The 25222-nt window shown below is 47.8% G+C and overlaps 3 protein-coding genes across 3 annotated transcripts in view; 1 reads left to right on the top strand and 2 right to left on the bottom strand.

The window, feature by feature from the left end:
- TMEM8B (transmembrane protein 8B) overlaps positions 1–8814 on the top strand; it is a 30355-nt gene extending 21541 nt beyond the window's left edge. The window contains exons 11-13 of the mRNA XM_036261161.1: positions 7250–7396; positions 7530–7646; positions 7893–8814. Coding sequence (XP_036117054.1) covers positions 7250–7396; positions 7530–7646; positions 7893–8228 — 600 coding nt within the window. The 3' untranslated portion in view covers positions 8229–8814. The remainder of the gene's footprint in view (positions 1–7249; positions 7397–7529; positions 7647–7892) is intronic.
- Positions 8815–11824: 3010 nt separating this feature from the next.
- On the bottom strand, positions 11825–12811 carry LOC118630074 (olfactory receptor 13C7-like). The gene has a single exon (XM_036261772.1). It carries the CDS (start codon positions 12809–12811, stop codon positions 11825–11827), a length of 987 nt encoding a protein of 328 aa, XP_036117665.1.
- A 5414-nt stretch (positions 12812–18225) lies between these two features.
- On the bottom strand, positions 18226–19215 carry LOC118630156 (olfactory receptor 13J1-like). The gene has a single exon (XM_036261885.1). It carries the CDS (start codon positions 19162–19164, stop codon positions 18226–18228), a length of 939 nt encoding a protein of 312 aa, XP_036117778.1. The 5' UTR covers positions 19165–19215.
- Between the last annotated feature and the right edge of the window lie 6007 nt (positions 19216–25222).

Genomic DNA, 25222 nt, shown 5'->3' with positions numbered 1-25222 from the left:
CATGTGAGAAACATCGATTGGCTGCCTCCTGCACGCCCTTTACTGAGGATGGAGCCCACAACCCCAGGCATGTGCCCTGACTGGGAATCAAACTGGGACCTCTCAGTCCATAGGACGATGCTCAGTCCACTGAGCCACACTGACCAGGCTTACACTGTAATTTTTTTTTTTTTGAAATTTTTTTAATTTATTTATTTTTTTGTTACAGATATTTTACCTTTTTACCCCATTGGCACCCCCCACCCCACCCCACCTCCACCCTGTCCCCGGCTTAGTTGTCCATGTCCATTGGTCATGCATACATGCATATAAGTTCTGTGGTTTATCTCTTCCCACCCCCCCACCCCCCATCCCCTCTTCTGAGGGATGTCAGTCTGTGCCCCACTTCCATGTGTCTGGGTCTACTGTACTCCTCAGACTGTTATGTTCATTATATTCCGTATATAAGTGAGATCATGTGGTATTTGTCCTTCTCTGCTTGGCTTCTTTCACTTAGGATAATACTTTCCAGGTCCCTCCATGTCGTCGCAAAGGATAAGAGATCTTTCTTTCTTACTGCTGCATAGTATTCCATTGTGTATATGTACCACAGCTTTTTGATCCATTCGTCTACTGGTGGACACTTGGGCTGTTTCCAGATCTTAGCTATTGTAAATAGTGCTGCTATGAACATGGGGGTACATATATTCTTCCTGATTGGTGTTTCAGGCTTCCTAGGGTATATTCCCAGCAGTGGGATCACTGGGTCAAATGGAAGTTCAATTTTTAATTTTTTGAGGTAGCACCATATTGTTTTCCATAGCGGCTGCACCAGTCTGCATTCCCACCAGCAGTGTATTAGAGTCCCCTTTTCTCCACACCCTCGCCAACACTTGTTGTTTGATGATTTGTTGATGGCGGCCATTCTGACAGGTGTGAGGTGATACCTCATTGTTGTTTTAATTTGCATCTCTCTGATGAGTAGTGATGTTGAGCATTTCTTCATATGTCTCTTGGCCATTTGTATGTCCTGTTTGGAGAGGTGTCTATTCAGCTCCTCTGCCCATTTTTTAATTGGGTTCTTTGTCTTCCTTTTGTGGAGTTGTATGAGCACTCTGTATATATTGGAAATTAACCCCTTATCTGATACATCATTGGCAATGATGTTCTCCCATACAGGGGGTTGCCTTTCCATTTTGATGATTGTTTCTTTTGCTGTGCAGAAGCTTTTTAGTTTGATGTAGTCCCATGTGTTCATTTTCTCCTTTATTTCTGTCGCCTTAGGTGATGTATCAGTGAAAATTCTGCTCCGTATGATGTCCGAAATTTTGTTGCCTACATTTTCTTCTAGAATTTTTATGGATTCACGGGTCACATTTAAGTCTTTTATCCATTTTGAGTTTATTTTTGTGTATGGTGTAAGTTGATGGTCTAGTTTCATTTTTTTGCACGTAACTGTCCAATTTTCCCAACACCATTTATTAAAGAGGCTGTCTTGACTCCACTGTATGCTCTTGCCACCTTTGTCAAATATTAATTGAGCGTATTGCCTTGGGTCCATTTCTGGGTTTTCAGTTCTGTTCCACTGGTCTATATGCCTGTTCTTGTGCCAGTACCAGGCTGTTTTGGTTACAGTCGCTTTGTAGTATAACCTGATATCTGGTATTGTGATCCCTCCAACTTTGTTCTTCTTTTTCAAGATTGCTGTGGCTATTCGGGGTCTTTTTTGGTTCCATATGAACTTTTGAAGTATTTGTTCTAGTTCTATGAAATATGTCGTTGGTATTTTGATGGGGATTGCATTGAATCTATAGATTGCTTTGGGTAGTATGGACATTTTAATGATGTTAATTCTTCCAATCCATGAACAGGGTATGTGCTTCCACTTTTTTATATCTTCCTCTATTTCTTTTTTCAATGACCTGTAGTTTTCTGCAAATAGGTCCTTTACTTCTTTGGTTAAGTTTATTCCTAGGTATCGTAATTTTTTTGGAGCGATGGTAAATGGGATTGTTTTTTCAGTTTCTCTTTCTGTGAGTTCGTCATTGATGTACAAGAATGCCGTCGATTTCTTGACATTAATTTTGTATCCTGCTACTTTGCCAAATTCATTTATTAAGTCTAATAGATTTTTGATGGAGTCTTTAGGGTTTTCTATGTACAATATCATGTCATCTGCAAATAATGACAGTTTCACTTCCTCCTTTCCAATTTGGATCCCTTTTATTTTTTCTTCATGTCTGATTGCTGTGGCTAAGACTTCCAGTACAATGTTAAATAAGAGTGGCGAAAGTGGACATCCCTGTCTTGTTCCTGTTCTTAATGGAAATGTTTTTAGTTTCTGTCCATTGAGTATGATGTTGGCTGTAGGTCTTTCATATATGGCCTTTATTATGTTGAGATATGATCCCTCTATTCCCACATTGCTGAGCGTTTTTATCAGAAATGGATGCTGGATTTTGTCGAATGCTTTTTCAGCATCTATTGATATGATCATGTGGTTTTTATTCTTCATTTTGTTTATGTGGTGTATCACGTTTATTGATTTGCGAATATTGTACCAGCCTTGCATCCCTGGAATGAATCCCACTTGGTCGTGGTGAATAATTTTTTTGATGTATTTCTGGATCCGATTTGCTAGTATTTTGTTCAGGATTTTGGCGTCTATGTTCATCAGGGATATTGGCCTGTAGTTTTCTTTCTTCGTAGTGTCTTTTTCTGGTTTTGGAATTAGAATTATGCTGGCCTCATAGAATGTGGTTGGAAGTCTTCCTTCTTCTTGAATTTTTTGAAATAGTTTGAGGAGAATGGGTGTTAGTTCTTTTTTGAATGTTCGGTAAAACTCCCCTGTGAAACCATCTGGGCCTGGGCTTTTGTTTGCTGGAAGAGTCTTGATTACCTCTTCAATTTCCTTAGTTGTTATTGGTCTGTTCAAGTTTTCTATCTCTTCCGGGAATAGTTTTGGGAGACTGTGTGTTTCTAGAAATTTGTCCATTTCGCTGAGATTGTCGAATTTGTTGCCATATAGTTGTTCATAGTAGTTGTTAACGATCTTTTGTATTTCCGTGGTGTTGGTTGTTACTTCTCCTCTTTCATTTCTGATTTTGTGTATTTGGGTTCTCTCTCTTTGTTTCTTGGTGAGTCTAGCTAAGGGTCCATCTATCTTGTTTATCTTTTCGAAAAACCAGCTCTTTGTTTCATTGATCCTTTGAATTGTTTTTTTGGTCTCTATGTCATTTATTTCTGCTCTGATCTTTACTATTTCCTTCCTTCTACTTGCTCTGGGGTTTTCTTTTTGTTTGCTTTCTAATTCTTTAAGCTGTGAGGTTAGACAGTCAATTAGAAATTTTTCTTGTTTTTTGAGGTAGATCTGTAGTGCTATGAACTTCCCTCTCAGAAGTGCTTTCGCTGCATCCCATAGATTTTGTGTTGTTGTGTTACACTGTAATTTTAATTAACTCTATCCCTGTGGATTTTCTACAACCTCAAACAATCTCTTTAATTTTTTAATGTACTTGGTGAATAACCAGTCATTATTATTCTGTGATTAGAATGTTAGTGAGATGATTTCCGCCTAACCTGTCCACTCCAGACACAATTTCTCCATTATTTGCCATTCTTTTTTCAGTGCTGAGAAATTCAATAAGATCAGCCTTCAATTAACTATTCCCTTAGATGTGTCTTCAATATTAGACAATTCAGCTTTTCTTTTCTTCTGCTGATATGTGTTCTCTCTTATCTGAGATTGAAAGATTTATTACAAGTCCCTTTTCCAGAAATGTTTGGGCATTTCCTTCTCTATACATCAACATCAGGCATATGGAGCAATGCCTGGTTAAGTCTGAAATGTAAAATTAATGCTTTAAAATAAAATCTAAATCTTAACACAATATTTTAGTGGCCTGTATTACTTATATCAGGTCTTAGTGGTAGAGAATAATCAATGTCCTATAGCTAACATAGAATAAAAGACCAAAACATTGATTTGTTTAGGAACCAAATGAACTCTTAATTAATTAGCATATATAAATTGAAAAATAAACAAATCTTTTAAGCATATTCAATGCATTAATTCTAATGCTGATGTGGACCCACATAAAAAGTCAGAGTTTCCCAGTAAGAATTCATTTTCTCAATTTAATGATTTATGAAGCAGGAGCCATGTCCCCAAACTTAAAAGCCCTTTCAAAAGTCTGTCTGAGAAATTCACTTAAAATACGATCATTCCAAGGCAGTCTCTTCCTGAAGGGACAACATGCTTTACCTCCAATGTGAAGGAAAAGAGGTAAGATAAGTACACAAGTTGAAGTCTCACAGCTTAAAATGTGAAGGAATCAGACCCAGGGGTTCCCAGTGCTAATATCCCTAAATTTTCTGTTTCCCCCTTTTTTTTTTCTTTTTAAAAACTCCTAGCTTCGCCCTGGCCGGTTTGGCTCAGCGGTTAGAGCGTCCACCTGCGGTCCGGAGAGACCCGGGTTTGGTTCCCGCTAAGGGCACGTACCTCGGTTGCAGTTTGTCCCCGGCCCTGGTTGGTCGTGCGGGTGGCAGCCACTCGATGTGTCCCTTCACATCGAGGTTTCCCTCTCTCTCTCTTCCTCTCTCTCCCTCCCACTCTGTCTGTACAAAAAATGGAAAAATGTCCTTGGATAAGGATAAAAAACAAAACAAAAAAAACCTCCTAACTTCTTGCTGCCCTTTTATTATTTACCTTTTCTTTCCATTTATCTGTTGAAGTTATGATTTTATAATTCGAATGACTGGATGACCTCTTTAACAGGTTCAAAGGAAACATTAACAGCTAATTTCTCATTCTTTGTCTCTAGAGACTGAACTTTCAAATCTGTTCCCCATTCTGTTGTTGGCCACTCTGCACTTGAGCTGGATTCTGTCAGTTTTCACAACAGACCTGCTTCAGTTCCCCATGTGCTTTTTCCTAATGGGGATGCTGTTTGATTAAGGTTGGGGTGTCATGGTTTGTAATATGAGTTTGGGATATAATGCTTTCCCCCCCCTGAATTATTCTTCCCCACCTCATCTCCACCTTCTTGTTCTCAACTCTAACTCATTCAAACAGGAGACTAGGTTCTCCCATTTCCATTCTTCCCAGAAGTCACAGAAACCCCATTGCTGCCAGTGAGGGAACAACTTGTGATATTCCTCAGCGGTGGACGGGATGTCCCTGCCCTCTCCTTACACCCAAGGCCATGTCTCTGGGGGGGCTGGAGACCTTCTTACCAAGGCCTGTGAGGCTACTGCTCTTTGGGGCTCACGGCCCTTGTGATGTAGGGTTGCCTTTTAATAGAATAATGAAGAAATGGACCTGGGCTACAAGTAGTGCTTAAAGTTCATGCTGATGTGTTTCAGTCCAACCTTGGGAACTACACAAACTTGTTTCTCCTATCAAATGATGCCCTCGTGCCTGGCTGGTATGGCTCGGTGGTTGAGTGTTGACCTATGCTCGAGAGGTTACCAGTTCGATTCCCTGTCAGGACACATGCCCAGGTTGTGGGCTAGATCCCCAGTGGGGGGCATGTGGGAGGCGGTCAATTGATGTTCTCTCTCATCAATGTCTTTATCTCTTTCCCTCTCCCTTCCTCTCAATAAAGAAAAATTATTTTTTTAAAAAGATGCCCTCACTATCCATGGCTTCCAGAGGACCTGGGGTAACATGCAGGGGCAGAGAGCAAACAGACTGATTCATAGAAATCTCAAATTTTTTTGATCTGCTAACCTGTGGGCATGCCAGTTTGAATAGGTCAACACCTTTTCTCTTCCATCATAACTTCTTAGTTTTCTTCTTCTTTTGTTTTATTTTTTTATCCTCACCCAAGGACATTGTTGCATTTATCTTCAGATAGAGTGGGAGGAAGAGAGAGAAAGAAACATCGATGTGAGAAAGACACATCGAGTGGTTGCCACCTACACAACCCAACCGGGGCCAGGGACAAGCTGCAACCGAGGTACATGCCCTTAGCAGGAACCGAACCTGGGACTCTCTGGTCCGCGGGCCAATGCTGTAACCACTTAACCACTGAGCCAAACCGGCCAGGGCTTAGTTTTCTTCTTAACCCTGCTTCCATCACCACACAGCCCGTTCTTCCTGAGGGAGCAGGGATGATGTCAGGAGGTGGGAGGGGTGAGCATGCTGCTACGGGTTTGTTCTCGGTCTGGAGCCGTTTTTCCTCAGAGATCTGTCCGGTATCTTTCCTTTGGGTGGGCTCGTAAGGCAAATGAAAGAAATCCTCAGAGGGATATGTGTTCCCATTCTATTTGCATCAAAGATATTCTTACAACCATACATGTTCTTAGTGTTTGGAATCAGTAAATACTCAAATCACATAAATTCTATTAAATGTTCAGAGAAAAGTGACAGCAAATGTTCCAAGACAAAGAGAACTCAGGTGATTCCTGGGGAAGCCTTTTCACAAAGGGAACATAGGAGGTCAGAGGCCATGATAGCATTGTCCAGAGAGGCACAGGGATTGGGACCACAGACCAAGGGGGGCTGATGACAGACTGTGATTCTTGAATCGAGGTGCCTGCAATAGCTTGATACAATTCCACTTGCGTCCCGAGCCCCTTTTTGAATCCCCTCAGTACCCGACTCTTTACTGTGTTCCCCACAGGGTAGGAGAGGTGGACACTGGCTCATCCCCATGTTTTTATCCCATCGTGTGAAGTACCATGCTCTTCTCCATGGGCGCAGGAACTACCTGTTTTCTTGCTGTGTCTGCCATGGCACTGGGTGGGAGGGGATGAGGAGGGTCAGTGAGTGCAAGGCCTGACGGGGAAGCCTGACTCAGAGTCTGAGCCAGCAGGAGGGATTGGTACATGCTGGGGAGGCTCAGGTCTGGGTTGGCCAAGAGGCAAGAGCCCAGCACCAGAGTTTGGGTCAGGGATGAAGATTACAGATGAGACCCACAGTGAGCAGGAGGAGATGGGGAAGGATTGGCCTCAACTTGAGAAACCTGGACCTCCCCGGCCTGGTGCTCTCCGCAGCACATTTCAGAAGCAGGAAGATCAGGAAGATGAGGTCGAGGGTCAGGGCTGCCAGATACATGCAGCTTATGAGGCAGACCAGGCTTCCCTGCCTTATTTTCTCAGGAGTGGGGAGAGGGCATTTCCTAAATCTGTGCAGCCTCTGACCTCTGACCTCTGACCTCTGCTTCTGTGACAGCAGCACACCACCACCCTTGTGGCCTCTTTCTTCAGTTTTGTAGACCTGAACCTCTGCCCCAGTTCTCTCGATGCCTGTTATTTCTTTCTCCAGTTCTATCATGCCTGTGACCAGCCAGGCATTGTGGTTTTCTGCATCATGGACTACGATGTGCTACAGTTTTGTGATTTCCTGGGCTCCTTAATGTCCGTGTGGGTCACTGTCATTGCCATGGCTCGTTTACAACCTGTGGTCAAGCAGGTCAGTCCAGAATGGGCCCTGGGGGACAACCATAGCTAAAGTCTACCTGAAACCCATTCCCAACCTCTCCCAGAGGGCATTGCCAAGTGCCTCTCTCCATCCTGGCTCGGTCCCTAGAGTCCCCTTTCTCTAGGTGCTGTATTTGCTGGGGGCTATGCTGCTGTCCATGGCTCTGCAGCTCGACCGGCATGGACTCTGGAATCTGCTCGGACCCAGTCTCTTCGCCCTGGGGATCTTGGCCACAGCCTGGGTAAGGGGGGGAGAGCTGTGGGTGGGGCTTCCCAGCGGGACTTGGGTGCAGGGCTCTGGGTATCTGTTCCCCAATTTAAGGTGGGCTCAGACCCGTCACCATCCCTGTTCTGCTCATGGTGCCCATTCTAGTCTTAGCAGTGCCTTTAGGTCACAACCATGGCTCAGAGGAAGCCTGAGAGTGACCAGCTCTGGCTTGGGTTCCAGGGCCTTGCATTCCTGAGCCCCACTTCTCTGCCTCCCCTAGACAGTCCGCAGCGTCCGCCGCCGGCACTGCTACCCGCCCACGTGGCGCCGCTGGCTTTTCTACCTGTGTCCAGGCAGCCTTATTGCAGGCAGTGCCATCTTACTCTACGCTTTTGTGGAGACACGAGACAACTACTTCTACATTCACAGCATTTGGCATATGCTCATCGCTGGCAGTGTGGGCTTCCTGCTGCCCCCTCGTGCCAAGACTGACCACCGGGTCTCATCTGGAGCCCGGGCCCGGGGCTGCGGTTACCAGCTGTGCATCAATGAGCAGGAGGAGCTGGGCCTTGTGGGCCCAGGAGGGGCCCCTGTCAGCAGTATCTGTACCAGCTGAGAGGGCCTTTGGGCCTGGCCCTTGGGGAACATGAACCCTTCCTAGGGGCAGAGAACCCTTCCTGGGGTTTTTCCAGGCAGCATGGAGTCTTCCCAGGGATGAAAGACAAGTTGTATTTCTTGAGGACTTGGAGCCTTTCTTGACATGGAACTCTTTCAAGGACCTGGTATACTTCCTGAAGGCCTGAAGTAATCCTGCATCCAAGGAGTCCTTCAGGACTGTAGCCTGTGCAGGGCCACAGAGCCCCTTGGGACCAAGCAGGCCCTACTAGGGCGTGGAGCCCCCCCAGGGACATGGAGCCCTCCTGAAGGCGTGGATTCCTTCCTGGGAATATAGAGCCCTACCAGGACGTGGCATCATTCCTGAGGAAGTGGAATCCATTTGGGGGAAACTGAGTCTCCAGATCTTCCTAGCAACTCAACAACTCTGGCTTCGGGTCTCCTGCCCAGAAGCAGCATCTGGACTGTGCTGTGCTGGGAGGGGAATTGCTGGACAGACAGAACTGGGCCTCGGGGCTGGTATCTTGAGTTGATGCAGGTGGAGTCTGATGTGTCTCCAATGAAGTATTTGCTGGTTCTGTGCTGCCTTTTTTTCTGGGGCCAAAGGTGTGCGGAGGGAAAGGAAAGAGGGACCTGGAGGAGATCAATAGGGGTGATGGGAGCCCAGCTGGAATGAGCTGCTGGAGCTACTGTCTGAGGCTTTTTGTATCAGGCTGCAGCAGCTGGGAATAGGGAGTTGTGAGTGTGTGTGTGTGCTGAGATGATTTAAATCGGTGAGACAGATCTTCCTTGTGGTATCCACACCCAGTAGGAAGGAAGCTGAGGTCCCAGAAAAGTGGACTAGCAGGTACAAATCTCAGGTGCATAAGAAATATCACAAGAATGTAACTTCTGTTTTGAGCTCCATTTTGTCTTAGTGCCAGACATAGAATCTTTTGTCAATTTGGAGTTTCTTCTCTTTCCACAAGAGTCCAGCTGAGTCCCGAGGACCTTATATAATGTAAAGATGTTGGGAGAGTGTTCTTTCTGGTCACCACAGTTCAATTGGCTCCCAGCCCCTGAGATGTCTATCATTCCACCTGGTCCCCAGTCAGCGGTGCAGGTAGGCCATGCTGGAGCGGATTCTTGGTCCTGTCTTGTAACCCCTTTTAGTCCTGAGGCTCTCTATCACTTCTGTGCCATGTGCAGAAACAGACCTTGTCCACCCAGACACACCTTGAAGCCATTTCTACTCTGGGGTCCTCCTCTGGCTTTTACTGGGACAACAAAGCACGAGTTATTCCAGCTTTTAGATCCTGCAAACCTGTCCCAGGGGCTTGGCTTGGGGGGTAGGGGCTCAGGGCCCCTCCCTTTTTGTGCCAATGCTCTCACTGTGTCCCCTCCTTCCTAGTTTAGTGGTCTTTTGTTAATCTGGAGGTGAGAAAGCCTTACATTTACTTATCATATTTTCTCCTATATCTTTTGTCTGTGCCAGCGATTTTCAACTGGTGTGCTGCAAGAATTTTTAAAACATGCAATACCTGACTCTCTAGTCAGGGGCACTGAGCTCTTTTCCCCTTAGATTGTCAAATAAAAAATGATAACAGCCAACACAATAATAGCCAGTGTGAGTGAATAAAAATTATACCTATTTTTTTTGTCAGATCAGCAAAATATATATTTTTTGGTGTGCTGCAAGAATTTTAGTAATTAGTTTGTGTGTGCCATTATATGAAAAAGGTTGAAAATCGCTGCTCTATGCCTTAATGTTCCCTTTGCCCTCTGGTCTCTGTGCTCACATCTCCTCCTTGGGGGCACTGAGCAGAGAGTCATATAGCCAACTAACCAGCAAGAAGGGGTGAGGGGTGAGCTAGGTGTTGTTCCTGTTTCAGAAATATTATTCCATCACATGAAGATGTATAGAGCCAGGTCACCAGGACCCATGGACCCAAATAGCTGGGGTTCAGGACAGAGTCACAGAATAGAGATGGGCCCTGAAGAAGAGGGAGACATGATGCTCAGCGGCACAAGGCTCAGTCCCCAGATGGTGACATCGTGAGGGCTTCTGAGTGACAGTTCAGTTCAGTGAACCTTCTACAGGGAAAGCTCTGGGGAGCGGCAGAGACGAGCCAGACCCAGGGGAATCCTGCCCGGAAAGAGCTCACATTGTGGGGAAATACATTAATACAAAGCAGAACTGGATACAGACTGACTGAAAGGTTCCAACAAAGTGCTGTAGGATAGAGAGGAAAGAGAACACTTTCAAAGTGCATCAGGGAAGGATGCGGAACGAAACGGTGTCTGAGACAGTCCCGGTCTCACGGAGAACAGCATGGACAGGAGGTGGCTGTGCGGGCAGGACAGATACTGTAGTGAGGGGTGGCCATGAGAAGGGGCTAGTGGAACATCAGGCTGAAGAAGCAGTGTGTGTGTGTGTGTGTGTGTGTGTGTGTGTGTGTGTGTGCGCGTGCGCGCGCACGCGCGCATTCTGGAGGGTCTGAGGACTCAGATGAAAAACTTAGACTTAATGCTGTGGTAGTGGGGTGACATCAGAGGTTCTTGATCAGAAGAGTGATGAATCAGGGTTTGACCTAAGCAGCAGACCACTCGGAGTGATACAGGGATTTGTTAGAGAAGGAACCTATACAGTTGTGGGAGCAGTTGGAGAAGTTTGTGCAAAGCTGTTACCTCTGCATCTGGTGTTGGACGGGAAGTTGCTGTGGGCACCAGGGCTGGTGGGGATGAAATAGGGAAGGTAAGGCACACTAGCACCCAGGAGGACTAACTGGAACCTGTGCCTGGCTCTCACTGCCTTCCATCTCAGTGACACTGGTGACCTGCATGCGAAGCTGGTAGTCTTTGCTACGGAGCTGCACTTGGCACAGGACGGAACTGCTGGAGGAGGTGATCGGGTGGGACTTGGCGGGCTGCACCTACAACCATTGAGCCAGCAGGTCAGCGGCAGCACGTGATGCTCCTGCAGCATCTGCTGCTGCTTCAGTGTCGCCTTCCAAATCTCTCGTGAAGTTTTTGTGGTCCATCCTAACCCAGAACCACTGAGGGAAGGAAATTCTGGGAGGCACAGTCTCACCTGGTTAGTTTGACTCGGTGCAAAGCCACCATGAGTGCACTCATGGGCACTTTCCTGGGACGATTAACCTGGCGTCAGCCAGTGAAGGGTGGGTGGTCAGAGATGAGCAAGGCAACCCCCTGGTAGCTTTTGGGTTGACTGTAGGATGGTGTGGCAGTCAGTAGGCTATTCACAACTTTCTCAGTCTCCCTCTCCTTCCAGACACATGGGAGGTGTGTCTCCCCTCTCCCTTGATGTGCCTTGATTGGCCAATAAAATGCAGGTGGAAATAACATGCCACTTCTGAGTGGAAGCTTGAGGAGTCGGTGCAGGCCTTGTCATTCTCCTTTCCTTTTGTCATGGTGACCAGCAGTGTTCCAGTAGTTGCTCTATTGTACTGAGTCCCAGCGGGGTGAAGATGATGACACAGAGCAGAATGCACCCCCCTCCGCCCCCAGCCTGCCTCTAATGGACCCGTAGCATGAGCGGAAAATAAAGCCCCATGGTTTTAAGCCGCTGAAGTTGTGAAGTTATTCCCTCAGTATAACCTAGCCTGTCCTGCTGGGTAGGGCTGGAGAGCAGCAGGAAAAGCGGAACATTTTCCTGGAGAGCAGATTTCTGCCCAGCAGAGCGATGGCAGCAGCTTTTACCTCTGCATTTCTCAGGCTGTAGATAATGGGATTCAGTGAGGGTGTCACAACCCCATAGAACAACGCAATAATCTTATCCAAGTCAGGGTCCTTGGCCTCGGGCTTCAAGTACATGAAGGAGATAGTCCCATAGAAAATCACTACCACTGTGAGGTGGGCAGAGCAGGTGGAGAAGGCTTTGCGCCGGCCTGCCGCGGAGGGCACCCTCAGGATGGCAGCCAGGATGAAAATGTAGGACAGGCAGATGAGCAGGAGCGGGACCAGGGAAAGGACAGCTGTGGCCACCATTAAAAGCAGTGCATTGAGAGACACGTCCCCACAGGCCAGTTTCAGCACTGCCAAGATCTCACAGAAGAAGTGGTTAATGACATTGTGGCCACAGAAGGGGAGGCTCCAGGTGACAATGGACTGCAGCAGTGAGTTGGCAAAGCCTGTCCCCCAGCTCAGCACTGCCATCAGCATGCAAGTCTGTCCACTCATGAGCTCTGAGTACCTAAGAGGCTGGCAGATAGCCACATAACGGTCGTATGCCATCACGGCCAAGAGCAGGCACTCCGTGGAGCCTAGCGCCAGGGTCAGGTACATCTGCAGGGCACAGCCAGGGAAAGAGATGGTCCTTTGGGCTTCCAGGAAGTTGACCAGCATGAGGGGCTCAAAGGAGGATGTGCCACAGATGTCTATGAGAGAGAGATTGCTGAGGAAGAAGTACATGGGGCTGTGCAGGCGGGGGTCCAGCATGTTCAGCCCTATGAGGAGGGCGTTCCCCAGCACATTCACCAAGTAGATGCCCAGGCAGAGCACAAACAGGACCATCTCTATGTTATGGTGGCCGTGTAGCCCCAGCAGGACATATTCTGTCGCAGCTGTCTGGTTGGCCCCACCCATCTCAGTTTCCCTCCTTTCAAATCTGGACCACACAGGTATTAGCAAAAGCTCTGGCGGGCCTGGGAGCCAAGCATCCTGAATATGTGCCCTGGGGCAGGTCAGCCCCACCTCTGGAATTTAATTTTACCCTCTGCATATCGAGAGACTTAGACCTAAGGTCTGAAAGCTGGCCCTCCTGGCTCTGTAGTTCTGACTCGACCTCGGGGAGATGAGACACTTTCTAGTCCCTTAGGCTCTTTGTTGTCCCCCCCCCCCCCCAGGGTGGGCTCAGGAGACAATAGTGTAGGATTCACATTTGACATGCTCCTTTGGAATTTAGAGTTTTTGGCTGTTAAATGGAAGCATCTTTTCTAGGTTAGGACTTCATATGGCTGAATCATGCCCGTAGTAGTTCAGATTCATTCATTGCTGAGTAGTTTTGAATGCCTACTCTGGGGCTAGGTATTGTTTAGGTGCTGTGGCTACGGCAGTAAGAAAAGTAAGTGGACAGAAAGATGCCACGCCCATCACAAGGGCTTCCCCTCCTCCCTGGGTTAGGTGAGAGGCGCTCTGCAGGGCAGGCAGGTGATGGACGGTGCTCACCTAGTGTTCCCTGGGGACATAAAGGGGGAACATTTCCACTCCACGAGGTGTGTAAGCCTGATTTCTGGTCATCACTCCTTAAGGAATCATAGACCATCTGCTGATGTTTAAAAGAACATATAAGGACATACATCTCCCAGTAGAGCCACTGGCCACAGGACTTAATCCTAGTCCTGAAAGCCAAGTGACTTCTTCTTGACCTCCATAATGCTCTTTAGGATAAATGACAAGGGCACTGGTGTCACACAAGGAGGGGAGACCCAGTTCTAACCTGGCAGGAGTGATGTCAGTCACTGACGCGCTTTACGCTGGGAGGGTGGGGACAGGCTGCAGTTTCCTCCCAGGTGGCTTCACTGCCGCTCTGAGCTGGTCCCACTGTCTTCGTGGGAAAGGCCAGTGCCAGGTGTTCACTGGAGGAAGCTGAAATGTCACCAAGGCACAGCGGTCTTCTTGGACAGGAAAGCTGTCTTATGGCCCAGGTGACCTCTGGTCTAAAGGAGAAATAGGAGCTGAGCGTGACTCTTATTTGGAAGATATAATCACCAATGTCCTGTGACACAGCATTGGAGCCCTGTCTGTCCTTCAGGGATGGATTTTCCCCTCAGTCTTCCTCCTGAACTGCACCTACCATTTGTAGGGGCGGAAGGGCTCACCCTCTCCTGAATAAACCTTGTCTTTTCCCAGCGCTACATCTTTGCCTAAGAATTTCCCTTTTGTGGGCACATCCTCCCTCCCTTCCCCAGTGGGGGCATTCCTCCTCACTGCTTGGAGCCCAGCTCACCTCTCCTTTCCTTCTCCCTCCTGCCCCTGAAGTTACCTGCTCTCTGCTGATGCCCTGAGCCCTTGGCCAGCTCTGTGTGTTGTTGTGTGGTGTGCTCTGCACCTGTTTCCTCGACTACACTTGCGAGCAGGACTCTGTCTCCTTCCCTTCGGCACCTCCTACAGTGAGTGCTGCCAAGGGCAGTCACTCAACAGGCAATCAATGCCCGATTCAAAAAACCCCAGCGTGGCATCCATGTCAGCACTAACTAGCTGTGCCGCTCAGATGAAACATACATGTGAAGCTGCTGGTGAGCTGCCCAGCACTAGCGAGTTGTTACTGAGGCTCCAGATCAAAAGACTTGTCTTCAGCCACAAGGCACCTGCTGGGCTGTGCTTGACACCTCTGGGGTGTCAGCCTCCTACCTGCAGTAACGGCTGCTCTTTCTGAAGAGATAAATCATAACACATTCATGAAAATTAGAACCAGCCCATGGCCCCAAAGAACTAAGTCTGTGTCCAGAAAGTACCATGCTGCCAGGTGACTGACAGCTTTGACTGCAATGCGGGCACAGAACGGGGCATCAGGGTGCGGCTGCTGTCTCCTTTGTGGTTCAGTTAAGATGAGCTAGGCTTTGCTGCAGTAACACACAGCCTCATAGTTTTAGTGGCTTACCATGACAGAGGTTTATTTTTTTCTCATGCTACCTCTCCAATGTAGGTTTTCAGGGGGCTCTGTTCCATGTCTTCCTCCTCAGACACCCTGGCTGATGGAGGCTCCTCCACGTGGGACTTCACCCATTGTTATGGCTCAGAAAGAACACACTAGAGCATCTCACACCAGCAGTTAAATGCTGTGACCCAGAAGTGACACGTGTCACATGTGCCCACGACCTGCTGGCCGTGTGTAATCCTACCACATGCCCGGAAGGAGGAGACTGGAAATGGAGCTGGGTATTTGGCTATGATGGCTTTCACAGTACGCCGAGAAAACCACTGCATCTATCAACCAATGTCTCACATTGTCATGTCCTGGAAAATCAGGTTCACAGAGAGACAGTGTCTCTGAGCATAATTGTCTAATTCCACTCCCCAGATTTACACCTCCTGAGAGGCAGGGTGATGCCAAGAAATGGGACTGGAATTGAGGGAACTAGGTTTGATTCTTGCCTTTCTTCTGATTCTGCTATATGACCTTGGTCAAATTTCTCCTTTTGTGAAATGGAACCATTCAATTAAGTGGTCTCGTATTCTATTTTTTATTTTATTTTAATCTTCATCCAAGGACATTTTTGCATTCATCTTCAGACAGAGCGGGAGGGAGAGAGGGAGGAAGAGAGAGAGAGAAAAAAAACATCGATGTGAGAGAGACACATTGAGTGGTCGCCACCCACATGACCCCAGCTGAGGCCAGGGACAAACTGCAACCAAGATACATGCCCTTAGCAGGATCCAAACCTGGGACTCTCTGGTCAGCAGGCCAACGCTCTAACGGCAGAGCCAAACCAGCCAGGGCATGTCTGGTGTTCTATAACCTCCCAAACATATCTCACATCTGTCTAGCAACTTCCAACCCTGAAGTCTAACAGACCCAGGGTTACTTTTCAAGGTAAATGTATCAATTTCATTGGCTGATACATCTAGTATGAACCATTTAATACTTATTTTAGGCTACACAAATTATTTTAAAAGTTAGTGACCCAACAAGATGAACCCTTCGGTTCCAGTTTCCCTGGCACGCCGGGATCTTGGACTCCTGCTTCTCCTCCATGCTGTACAGCAAGCAGAGCAGATGAGTGTGGGCTTTGGAGTCAGACTGACCAAGGCCCAAGTCCCAGATCTGCCACTTGCTAACAGTTTCCTTGGCCTCACCTTCCTTACCTGTAACGCAGAGATAAGAATGGTATTTCCTTGTGGGGTTATTTTGAGGATCCAGTGAGATGATGTATGCAAAGCCCTTAGCACAGAGCTTGACCCATGGCAAGGAATCAATAGCAATAGCTGATATTATTAGTAGTATTACATCCTCTTCCCTAAGCAGAAATTCTGGTGTTTATATTTTTAAAAGATTTAGTGAGAATAGTCAACACGCTACGGATTCTCCTTACCTGCTACCGATCGGCCCAGAGGCATCGGCACGTGTGGGTAGCTGGAGCAGGCTGCCAGGTGAGCTGACCAACAGCAGAGCTGGGAAGTGCCAAGTTTGTTACCAGCAGACACACTGTGCTGGGATGGGCCAGGGCCATGCCCATGAGGACCAGCCTCCTGACACACACAACTTGCCTGCTCCCTGCCTTCAGGGACTTCACAGTCCCTGCCCAATTTAAAGTTCAAACTCTGCAACTACTCAAGTTTGCAGGTTTGATAGCTGTGGGGCTTCAGAGACCCTAGGTTCCTTGTGCTGTCCCAGGAGGCCTGGGTGGGCACAAGAGAGACACTGGACAGAGAATCTGAAGATGGGTCTCACTGCAGTCCTGCCCCTTGGATCTGAGGCTTGGGGACCGTGTCTCCCCATCCTAGACCTGGGTGTATTAGTCTGTGAAATGGGCTGTCCCCTTCCAGCATTGTTGTAAGGACCGGGATTAATGGAAGTTTAAGGAAAGAGAATCGCTGCATAGGGTAGGACACCCCAAGCACTTATGAGGGACCATTTAAGTCTGGGATTTTAGTCAGTGCACAAATTTTCACAGGTTTCTTTTCCCTTTCCCTTCCCATTTCTGACTCTTTCCTTTTCTGTTTCCTTCCCACAATGAAAAATAACTTGACACAGTTTAGGGACTAAAAACAGCCTTAAGTAAATCAGCAGCTGCAAAATTTTCCATTATTTTATGACTTGGCTTTTGGAATTTTTATCAAGAACACAGGTCAAGATCGTGATCACTTATTTTCTTTTAAAATTTATTTTTAGTCCGGGCCGGTTTGGCTCAGCGGTTAGAATGTCGGCCCGTGGATCAATGAGTCACGGGTTCGATTCTGGTCAAGGGCATGTACCTCGGTTACGATTTGTCCCCGGCCCTGATGGCAACCAGTTGATGTGTCCCTTTTACTTCGATGTCTGTCTCTCTCTTCCTCTCTCTCCCTCCCGCTCTATCAGAACAAAATGAAAAAATGTCCTCGGGTAAGGATAAATAAATACATAAAAAATAAAAAATTTATTTTTAGTCTGGCCGGTGTGGTTCACTGGTTGAGCGTCGACCCATGCACCAAGAGTCACCAGTTCAATTCCTGGTCAGGGCACATGCCCAGGTTGTGGGCCCGATCCCCAGTGGGGGGCATGCAGGAGGCAGCCAATCGATGTTCTCTCTCATTGATGTTTCTATGTCTCACCTTTCCTCTCAAAATCAATAAAGAAAAATATTTTAAAAATAAAATAAAATTTATTTAAAAAATTTTATTGAATTTATTGGGGTGACATAAAGCAGGAAGAGCACAATGAGAGGTGCAAAGTGGGGTGGCCTCCTGGTGCAGGTGGCATTTGTGCTGGGCCTTGAGGGTCAGCAGTCTCTTACACGTGGAGTTATGTGCTGGGTTGGGGCTGCTTTGTGGGAAGAACCACGAAGAGCACAGCGCTGGGCAGCGCCGGGCAATGCCAAGGCCCACTCCAGACTGGTGTGTGTGGCTGTCAGGAGGGAGACTGGGGCAGCGGGCTGTGGGGTCAGTCAGGCCAACAGGGCCAGCTTATAAGGGCCATGAATGCCCCACTGAAGAGGTTGCACTTTGTCCTGAGAGCAATGGGGAGCCATTTAGGGGTTTCAATCAGGAGAGTGACGCCATCACATGTGCTTTTCGAAAGGTCCTGTTGGCTGCCCCTTGGAGGAGAGACGGGAGGAGGAGCAAGGCTGGACTCGGGAGGCCAGAGGGGCGCGGAGCGGGTGTAGGCACACAGGGAGGGATGCTGAGAGCTGGCCCAGGGCAAGGCCGGGGACGGAGCAGAGGAGCGACTGGGAGCCATTCTGTGCACGTCAGGTGGACTTGGCGCTGCCTTTCTGGGGTGAAGATTCCAGAAATACAGCCCTTTGCCCCATACCATCCCCACTTTAGGCACGTGAAGCCTCATCTACTAACCTGCAGAGTTACTTGGAGGTCCATCGTCTGCCCCACACCTTCCTGGCAGCCTCCTTCACCTCCTTGTTCCTCAGGCTGTAGATGACAGGGTTCAGCATGGGCGTGACCACCGCGTAGAGGACCGTGAAGACCTCGTCAGAGACTCGGGCCTCCTTGCTCTTGGGTTTCATGTACATGAAGATAATAGTGCCATAGAAAAGCAGCACCACAGCCAGGTGCGCCGAGCAGGTGGAGAAGGCCCTGCGGCGCCCAGCAGCGGAGGGCATCCTCAGGATGGTGGCCAGGATAAGCATGTAGGACAGGCAGATGAGTGCCAGGGGCACCGGCAGCAGCAGAATGGAACCCACCAGCAGGAAGACCTCGCTGACTGACGTGTCACTGCATGCCAGCTTCAGCACTGCCAGGATCTCGCAGGTGAAGTGACTGACCACGTGGTGGCCACAGAAGGGCAGCCTCATGACGATGACTGTCTCAGTCACTGACTTGAAGAGACAGAGGACCCAGGCGGCTCCTGCCAGCAACAAGCAGAGCCTGTGGCTCATGAGCACCGGGTACCTGAGCGGCCAGCAAATGGCCAGGTAGCGATCGTAGGCCATGATGGTGAGTAGCAGGCACTCTGTGGAGCCTGTGGACAGGCTCAGACACATCTGGATTGCACAGCCAATAAAGGAGATGGTCTTCCAGGTCGACAGGAGGTGGACCAACATCAGGGGCACAAAGGTGGACGTGTAGCAGATGTCCAGGATGGAGAGGTTTCCCAGGAAAAAGTACATGGGCGTGTGCAGGTGGACGTCCAGTACACTCACTGCTATGATGGCTGTGTTCCCCAGAAGTGTCACCAGGTACATGGCCAAGCACAGAGGGAAGAGCAGGCGCTCCAGGGCTGGGTAGCCAGAGAATCCTTTCAGAAAGAACTCAGAGAACTCTGTCTTATTGACCAGCTCCATACTGCAGGGTTCTGGAGAGCCACACAGCTGTGATGGAGGGAAAGAGGGTGTAGGATGGTGGGGAGCCCAGGGAGCCTATTTTGGGATGAGGCTTATTGCTAGGGTCTTTTCCAGCTTTGATACACACTCTCTCTGTGACTTTGGGCAATCCCTGTACTTATAGGCTACAATTTATCAATGTGAAGAATGATTTAAGTCAGTATTTCACTAAGAGAGTGTTAATGAAAATGTTAGTAAGCAAACTGAAAAGCCAAATCAAGACAACAGGATTAATAAAAAATAAATAAAGCTCTTTACTACAGGACTCTCAGAGCCTTTAATATGCCAGTGTGATTTGTGACTTTCCAAAAGCAGTGTACAACATGTAATTCCCAAACTTATTTTGACCATGTATCTTCCTTTTACAGAGCACCCCTCAACCTACTGTGGATAAATATTCAGTGGGCTGGACCATAGATCCATACATGCACCAAAATCACCTGGAAAGTTTGTTAAAAACCATTGCTGGGCCCCTTCCCCAGAGTTTCTGACTCAGTAGGTCTGGATGATGCTGTTACTGCTGGACAAGGTACCACACTTTGAGAACCAATGGGCTCGCCGGTCTCTGAGGGTCCTCCTGATTTAAGGAAGCCTCTGAGCCATTGCTTACCTGCTCCCGCTGCGGGAATGCCCTTCTCCTTTCCCTCAGCCTGCAGAGATCTGACTCGTTTCTTCAGGTCATATCTGGTCTCCATGCATGAAGCATACCTCGTGCCTTGCATTGGAGGGGCTGCTGGCCCCTCAGCTCAGTGGGCTCATCCACCTGTCTCCCCACAGGGCCTGCTTCATCACTACTCTGTGAATTGACCTTCAGCCTCTGCTTTCATCATAGTTTTTGAGCTAAAATTTATGGACCTCTTAGCTTAGCCCCAAACTGATTTTCTCTGGGCCTGAGCCTGAGCTGCTTTGACCTCGTGAATTCCTAGGGCATCAGCATGAAAAGCACCCTAAGGGGCCACCTAGTGGGAGCTCCCATGTGCAGGTGGGGAAACTGAGGTCACAAAGTGGGTCCCCAGCAAGGTGAATCTAGATCCAGTACTCCCCACACCGTGACTCCCACACCATGCTTAGAGCACATGTTTGCTTCTGTCAAGCCCCAAATGATGGTGGTTCTTTTACTGCACTAGATGGATGTCTTTCTCTCATGTCCTTCCTGCAATCTTCTCACTAGGTAAGGAGCATGATTCACTCTTTCCTGAGTGTTTCAGGTACTTGGCATAGTGTCAATAAACCCAGGGGACATACTGTCCAAGCCTAGGTCTGTGTGGAGCCCCAGTTCCTGTCAATGCTTCGCTTGCATGAAGCAATTTGTTTCTTTTAGTTCTCTTGTGTTTATTCTTTCTAGCAATCGAGAAGTGACTGACTTCCTACCACATACCACATTGTGCTAGGCATTAGGGGGATAACTTGGGACACGTGTGCTGTCAGGTCACTGAATCCGGACCATTCCCAGACAGAAATCCTCTCCAATTTCCATGCCTCGCTTCATCCTGCTTCTGTTCGCATCTTCCAGTGACAGGAAGCCCATGACTCCCATACACACATTTTTACTCTACTTCAGAGCTCAAGGCCACTTCTGCAAGGAGAGCTTTGGCCTAGCGCTGGGACTTCGGGTCTTGCCTCAGCTTGATTGTGTACAGAGACATTGTGGGGCCAGGGGATATGAGCTTTGAGCTTCCTCCAAGACTCAGCTGGAAACTGAGGCGGGGTTCATAGAGAGGCACCCCATTTAGCAGAGTGTCGATAGCAGCAGGCACTGTGCCGGGGCTGGGGCAAGACACACAGGTGGTATTGTGTTTCCTGCAGCCCCTGTGACGAGGTGAGGCCACCATGCTCTACATACTATAATTCACCCCAAATGCTAGCAAACATCCGCAGCCACTGGCGACCTGTTGGAAAGCACACAGACTCACATAGGGTCATCACATGTGCACCCACCTACCCGTGTATGCACAACACCCTCTAACACCCAGGTACACACATATGTGCCTACAACAGGGGTGGAGAACCTTTCTTCTGCCAAGGACCATTTGGATATTTATACCATCATTCACAAGCCATATAAAATGATCATCTTAAAAATTAGCCTGCTGTAGTTGGCCAGGCTAATTTGGTGAGGTCTGTGATGTTAGCTTGTATTGATTTCATAGGCCTTATATGGCCTGAGGGCCGGACGTTCCCCACCCCTGGTTAGGAGCACATGTGCACACACAGGCTCATGTGTGCACATGAACAGTCATTCCCCATGAGTGTATGTGCATATGTGGTAGGCACTCTTTTTTTTTTTTTGTACGTGCCCCTAGCGGGAACCAAACCTGAGACTCTCTGGTCCGCAGGCTGATGCTCCAACCCCCGAGCCAAACTGGCCAGGGCTGTAGCTGGCACTCTTGCTTTTACATGCGCCGCGCACGCGGACACACACACACACAGAACTGGTCTTGCTGACCCTTGGACCTGTGGCCAGAGTGTCAGAGGACTGGAGGGAGGTTTGTGGAGAACAGGCAGGGGTGGCGAAAGTGTCACTAGAGAAGGAGCAGCCCTGAGGGTGGGGAGCAAACTCTGCCTGGGATGAACCAGGAGGACAAAGAAATCCCAGAACAGGGACAAGGTCACCAAACCAGCTGAATCTGTCTGCTTCCCAGTGTGAGTGCTGAGGATCTGAGCCCCGCTGCTCTGCCGGTCCTCCTTCAGCTGGAGGATGGGGCCCGCGGGAAGAGGGGGACAGAAAGGTTGTAGCTCTGGGGCTCCAGTTCCCAAAGCAGGGCAGGAAGCTTTGTCTGCAGAGCCCACAGTGTCCATTCTCTCCCGGCTACCAAAAAGCAGTTCAAATGCCACCTCCACTGGGAGCCTTTATCCTCTCCCAGGCCACCGTGAGCCTTCTCTCCTTTGTGCCCACAGCCCTGTGTTTGCACCTCCAGGATGGTGCTCACCTTTCTTCCTAATGTCCTGCCTGTCGCCTACCCTGCTGGCCCACAGGGATGCCACCACCCTCTTCTCACTCAGGTCCTGAAGGCCAAATCGAAGTTCCCATCCTGGCCACAGCCAACTTCTTCCTGTCTTATGGCAACTTCCTGGGGCTAAGACAAATCGAGAGTGAGCAGGCTGCCAAATAGGAGCTGTTCCTAGCCCAGAGGACACCACAGAGCTGGGAGGGGGCTTACAGACCGGCAAGGCCACCCCCTTGTTATCCTGGGGAAACGGAGGCCCAGGGAGGGAAGGGGCCTGCCCAGCATCGCACAGTGAGTTAGAGGGGAAGCCAAGGCTCCAGTCATTCCTTGGGCTTCTGACTCCCAGCCTAGGCCACTTCCTCTGCCCCCACACCCCATTTTTTCACTTACCATCAGGGTCTTCCAGATGCATAACCCTGGCTCCCTGAGAGATATTTCAGAGGGTGTAAGACCAGGGACCTTCTGTGGCTGGAGCTGAGGGAACACAGGTCAAGCAACAGGTCCAAACCCTGGTGGGGTTTCATGCTGACCCCGCTTTCCAAACTGAGAAACTGCACCCAGACTTTCGTAGATTTAGTGAAGTGTTTGCAACTTGAGAGAATTAAGTGGAACTTTTAGAATTTGGTGGTATTAGACAAAGTGCTCAGACTTCAGTGGAGGTCTCTGAAGTATGTCAGGTTTGGTGGAATTAGGAAATTCTGTTGGGCTGAAGGCTGAATGGGGTCCAAAGTAAGTTACTGTGGCAGCCAGGGACTCCCTGACCTGGACAGCTCCCAGCTCCATCCCGGGGAGCAGGCAAAACGAAAGAGGCACCTTTCAAAGTTCCCTGTGCACCAAGGGACTGAGCAATCCCCAAGGCAATTTAGAGGGAGAGAGGAAATGTGCCCAACTTAGAAACTTTGGGGTGCTTCAGGGATGATGTCTCAAAGACCCAATTACACAGAGTCTATTTAGAAATCTTAATTGGTGTGGAAAAGTTGGAGGAAGTGGCTCAGGGCCAGGGATCCACCTTGCAGGTCAGTCCCCAGAAGAGCTGGCCAGGAATGTTTACGGAATAAATAAATGAATGATAGATGAACAATTAAATGAACGCATAAGCAATTCTCAATGAACAAATTTAAAAATGAATGAGCGAGTGAGTGAACAAGTGATACGCAGAGTTGCTTTCCAGGAGAGTTAGAAGTCTTGGCTCAACTGTCATAGGGATTTTAAGAAAATGCAAAATCTGGAAAAAGTGTAATAGAGGAGTGAACTAGATGAAGAGAGACAACATTTTGGACTATCAGAACAGGAAAGGCCTCCAGGCCATCTTGACCAAACCCCATTCGGACAGGAAAACCGCCCTAGAGAGGTGAAGGGGTCAGCTCGGTGTCACCTAGTGAGACCGAGTATGGCCCCAGTTCGCTCTAGGACACTGCTGTGTCCACTTCTGAATCATATATCCCTCCGTCAGTGCAAAGCCAGCCTGCTCAAGTCAGTCGATGACTGGGTGCCTCTCACCTCCACCTGGCCCCTCCACCCAGCTTTCAAAACAGGTATCTATACTGTTCCTCCTGAGGTTCCTTCTGGTTCTCAGAGTCCATGCTTCTGCCGGCTTAAGGGCCTTTTAATCAAATAGGTCATTTTGTTTTAGGTTTTGTTACTATTGTTAGATTTTTATTTACCTATTTATTCAACTTGCCTCTCCGGTGCTACAAGCAGGGTGCGTGAGATCGGGCCCCAGGTGTTCTCTGGATGCTGCACCTGGGGAGACCTCCACCCTATGAGAGGCCGGGGGGAGGAAGAGAGCCCCAATCTCTCAGTTGCACTGACCATTAATCTAGCCTCTGCAACTCAGAGTTGGAGGGGATGAGAAATATGGTGGGTTATTCTGCTGCATGATAAATATGCTCTTGAAAAAATTGTGCATTTGAAAAAATTGTGTATCCTGCTATTATTGAGTGGATTCTTCTATTCATGTGAATTATGCCAAGTCGGTTGGGAGTATAGTTCGAATCTTCTATATTCTTACTCATTTTCTGTCCACTTGTTTTACAATTATTGAGCGAGGGGTGATGAAATCTTTGGCTACAATGATAGATTTGTGTATTTCTCCTTTCTGTTCTGTCAGTTTTTGCTTCATGTATTGTAACACTCTGTTACTAGATACACAAACTTATAGGATTGTTAAGCTCTCTTGATGAATTGACCCCTTTGTCATTTTCAAATGATCCTCTCTATCCCTGTTAATATTTTTTCCTCTAACATCTATTTTATATGCTATTAATATAAAGCTGGGAAAAGATTAACCAAAAACATACACATAACCAATGGACACAGACAATAGTGGTGAAGACCTGGCTGGGGGGCGGGAGCAGGGTAGAGGAGCTCAATGTGGGGGAAAAGGGGAACATCTTAATAATCTCAACAATAAAGATACTTTTTTAAAAATATAGAGTTGGGTCTTTAAAAACTAAATCTGACGATCTCTGCCTTTTAATCGAGATGTTTAGATCATTTACATTGGAAATGCTTGTGGACATGGTTGAGCTTAAATCTTCTGCCTTGCTGTTTGTTTTCTATTACACTTTTACATTTTGTTCTATATATTTTTATTAATTATTTTTTATGATTTTCTTTTATTTCTTTTATTGGAATACTAGTCATCTTTTCTTTTTAATTGTTGTTTTAACTATAATTTATTTTACCTTTAATTAATATCGTACCACTTCACCTATAGTGTATAAACCTTTTAACAGAGCACCCTCCATGTCCACTCTTCTGGGCTCGGAGCTATTGTCATGTATTTCCATTTCACATATGTTATAGGGTGGCGCAAAAGTAGGTTTGCAATTGTGAGTATGCAAAACACAGTTTATTCTTGTATTATGATTTATTAATTTTATAGGGAAATATTGAATCAAAAGTATGACCATTTATATCTTTGAAGATGTAACCAAAGTGCCCTCAGAAAAGCTTTCTTAATTAAAATCTCCACCAAATATACAATAGTACCCATTTTTCCATACCCTGACTAATGCTGGATGTTATCAGCCTTTTAAATTTTGCATCATGATTGATTAAAAAAAAAA

The sequence above is a fragment of the Molossus molossus genome, unplaced genomic scaffold (assembly GCF_014108415.1).
Source record: "Molossus molossus isolate mMolMol1 unplaced genomic scaffold, mMolMol1.p scaffold_m16_p_14, whole genome shotgun sequence".
Taxonomy (NCBI): Eukaryota; Metazoa; Chordata; class Mammalia; order Chiroptera; family Molossidae; genus Molossus; species Molossus molossus.
Note: the sequence above shows the minus strand (reverse complement) of the source record. Positions and strands in the feature narration are given on the sequence as shown.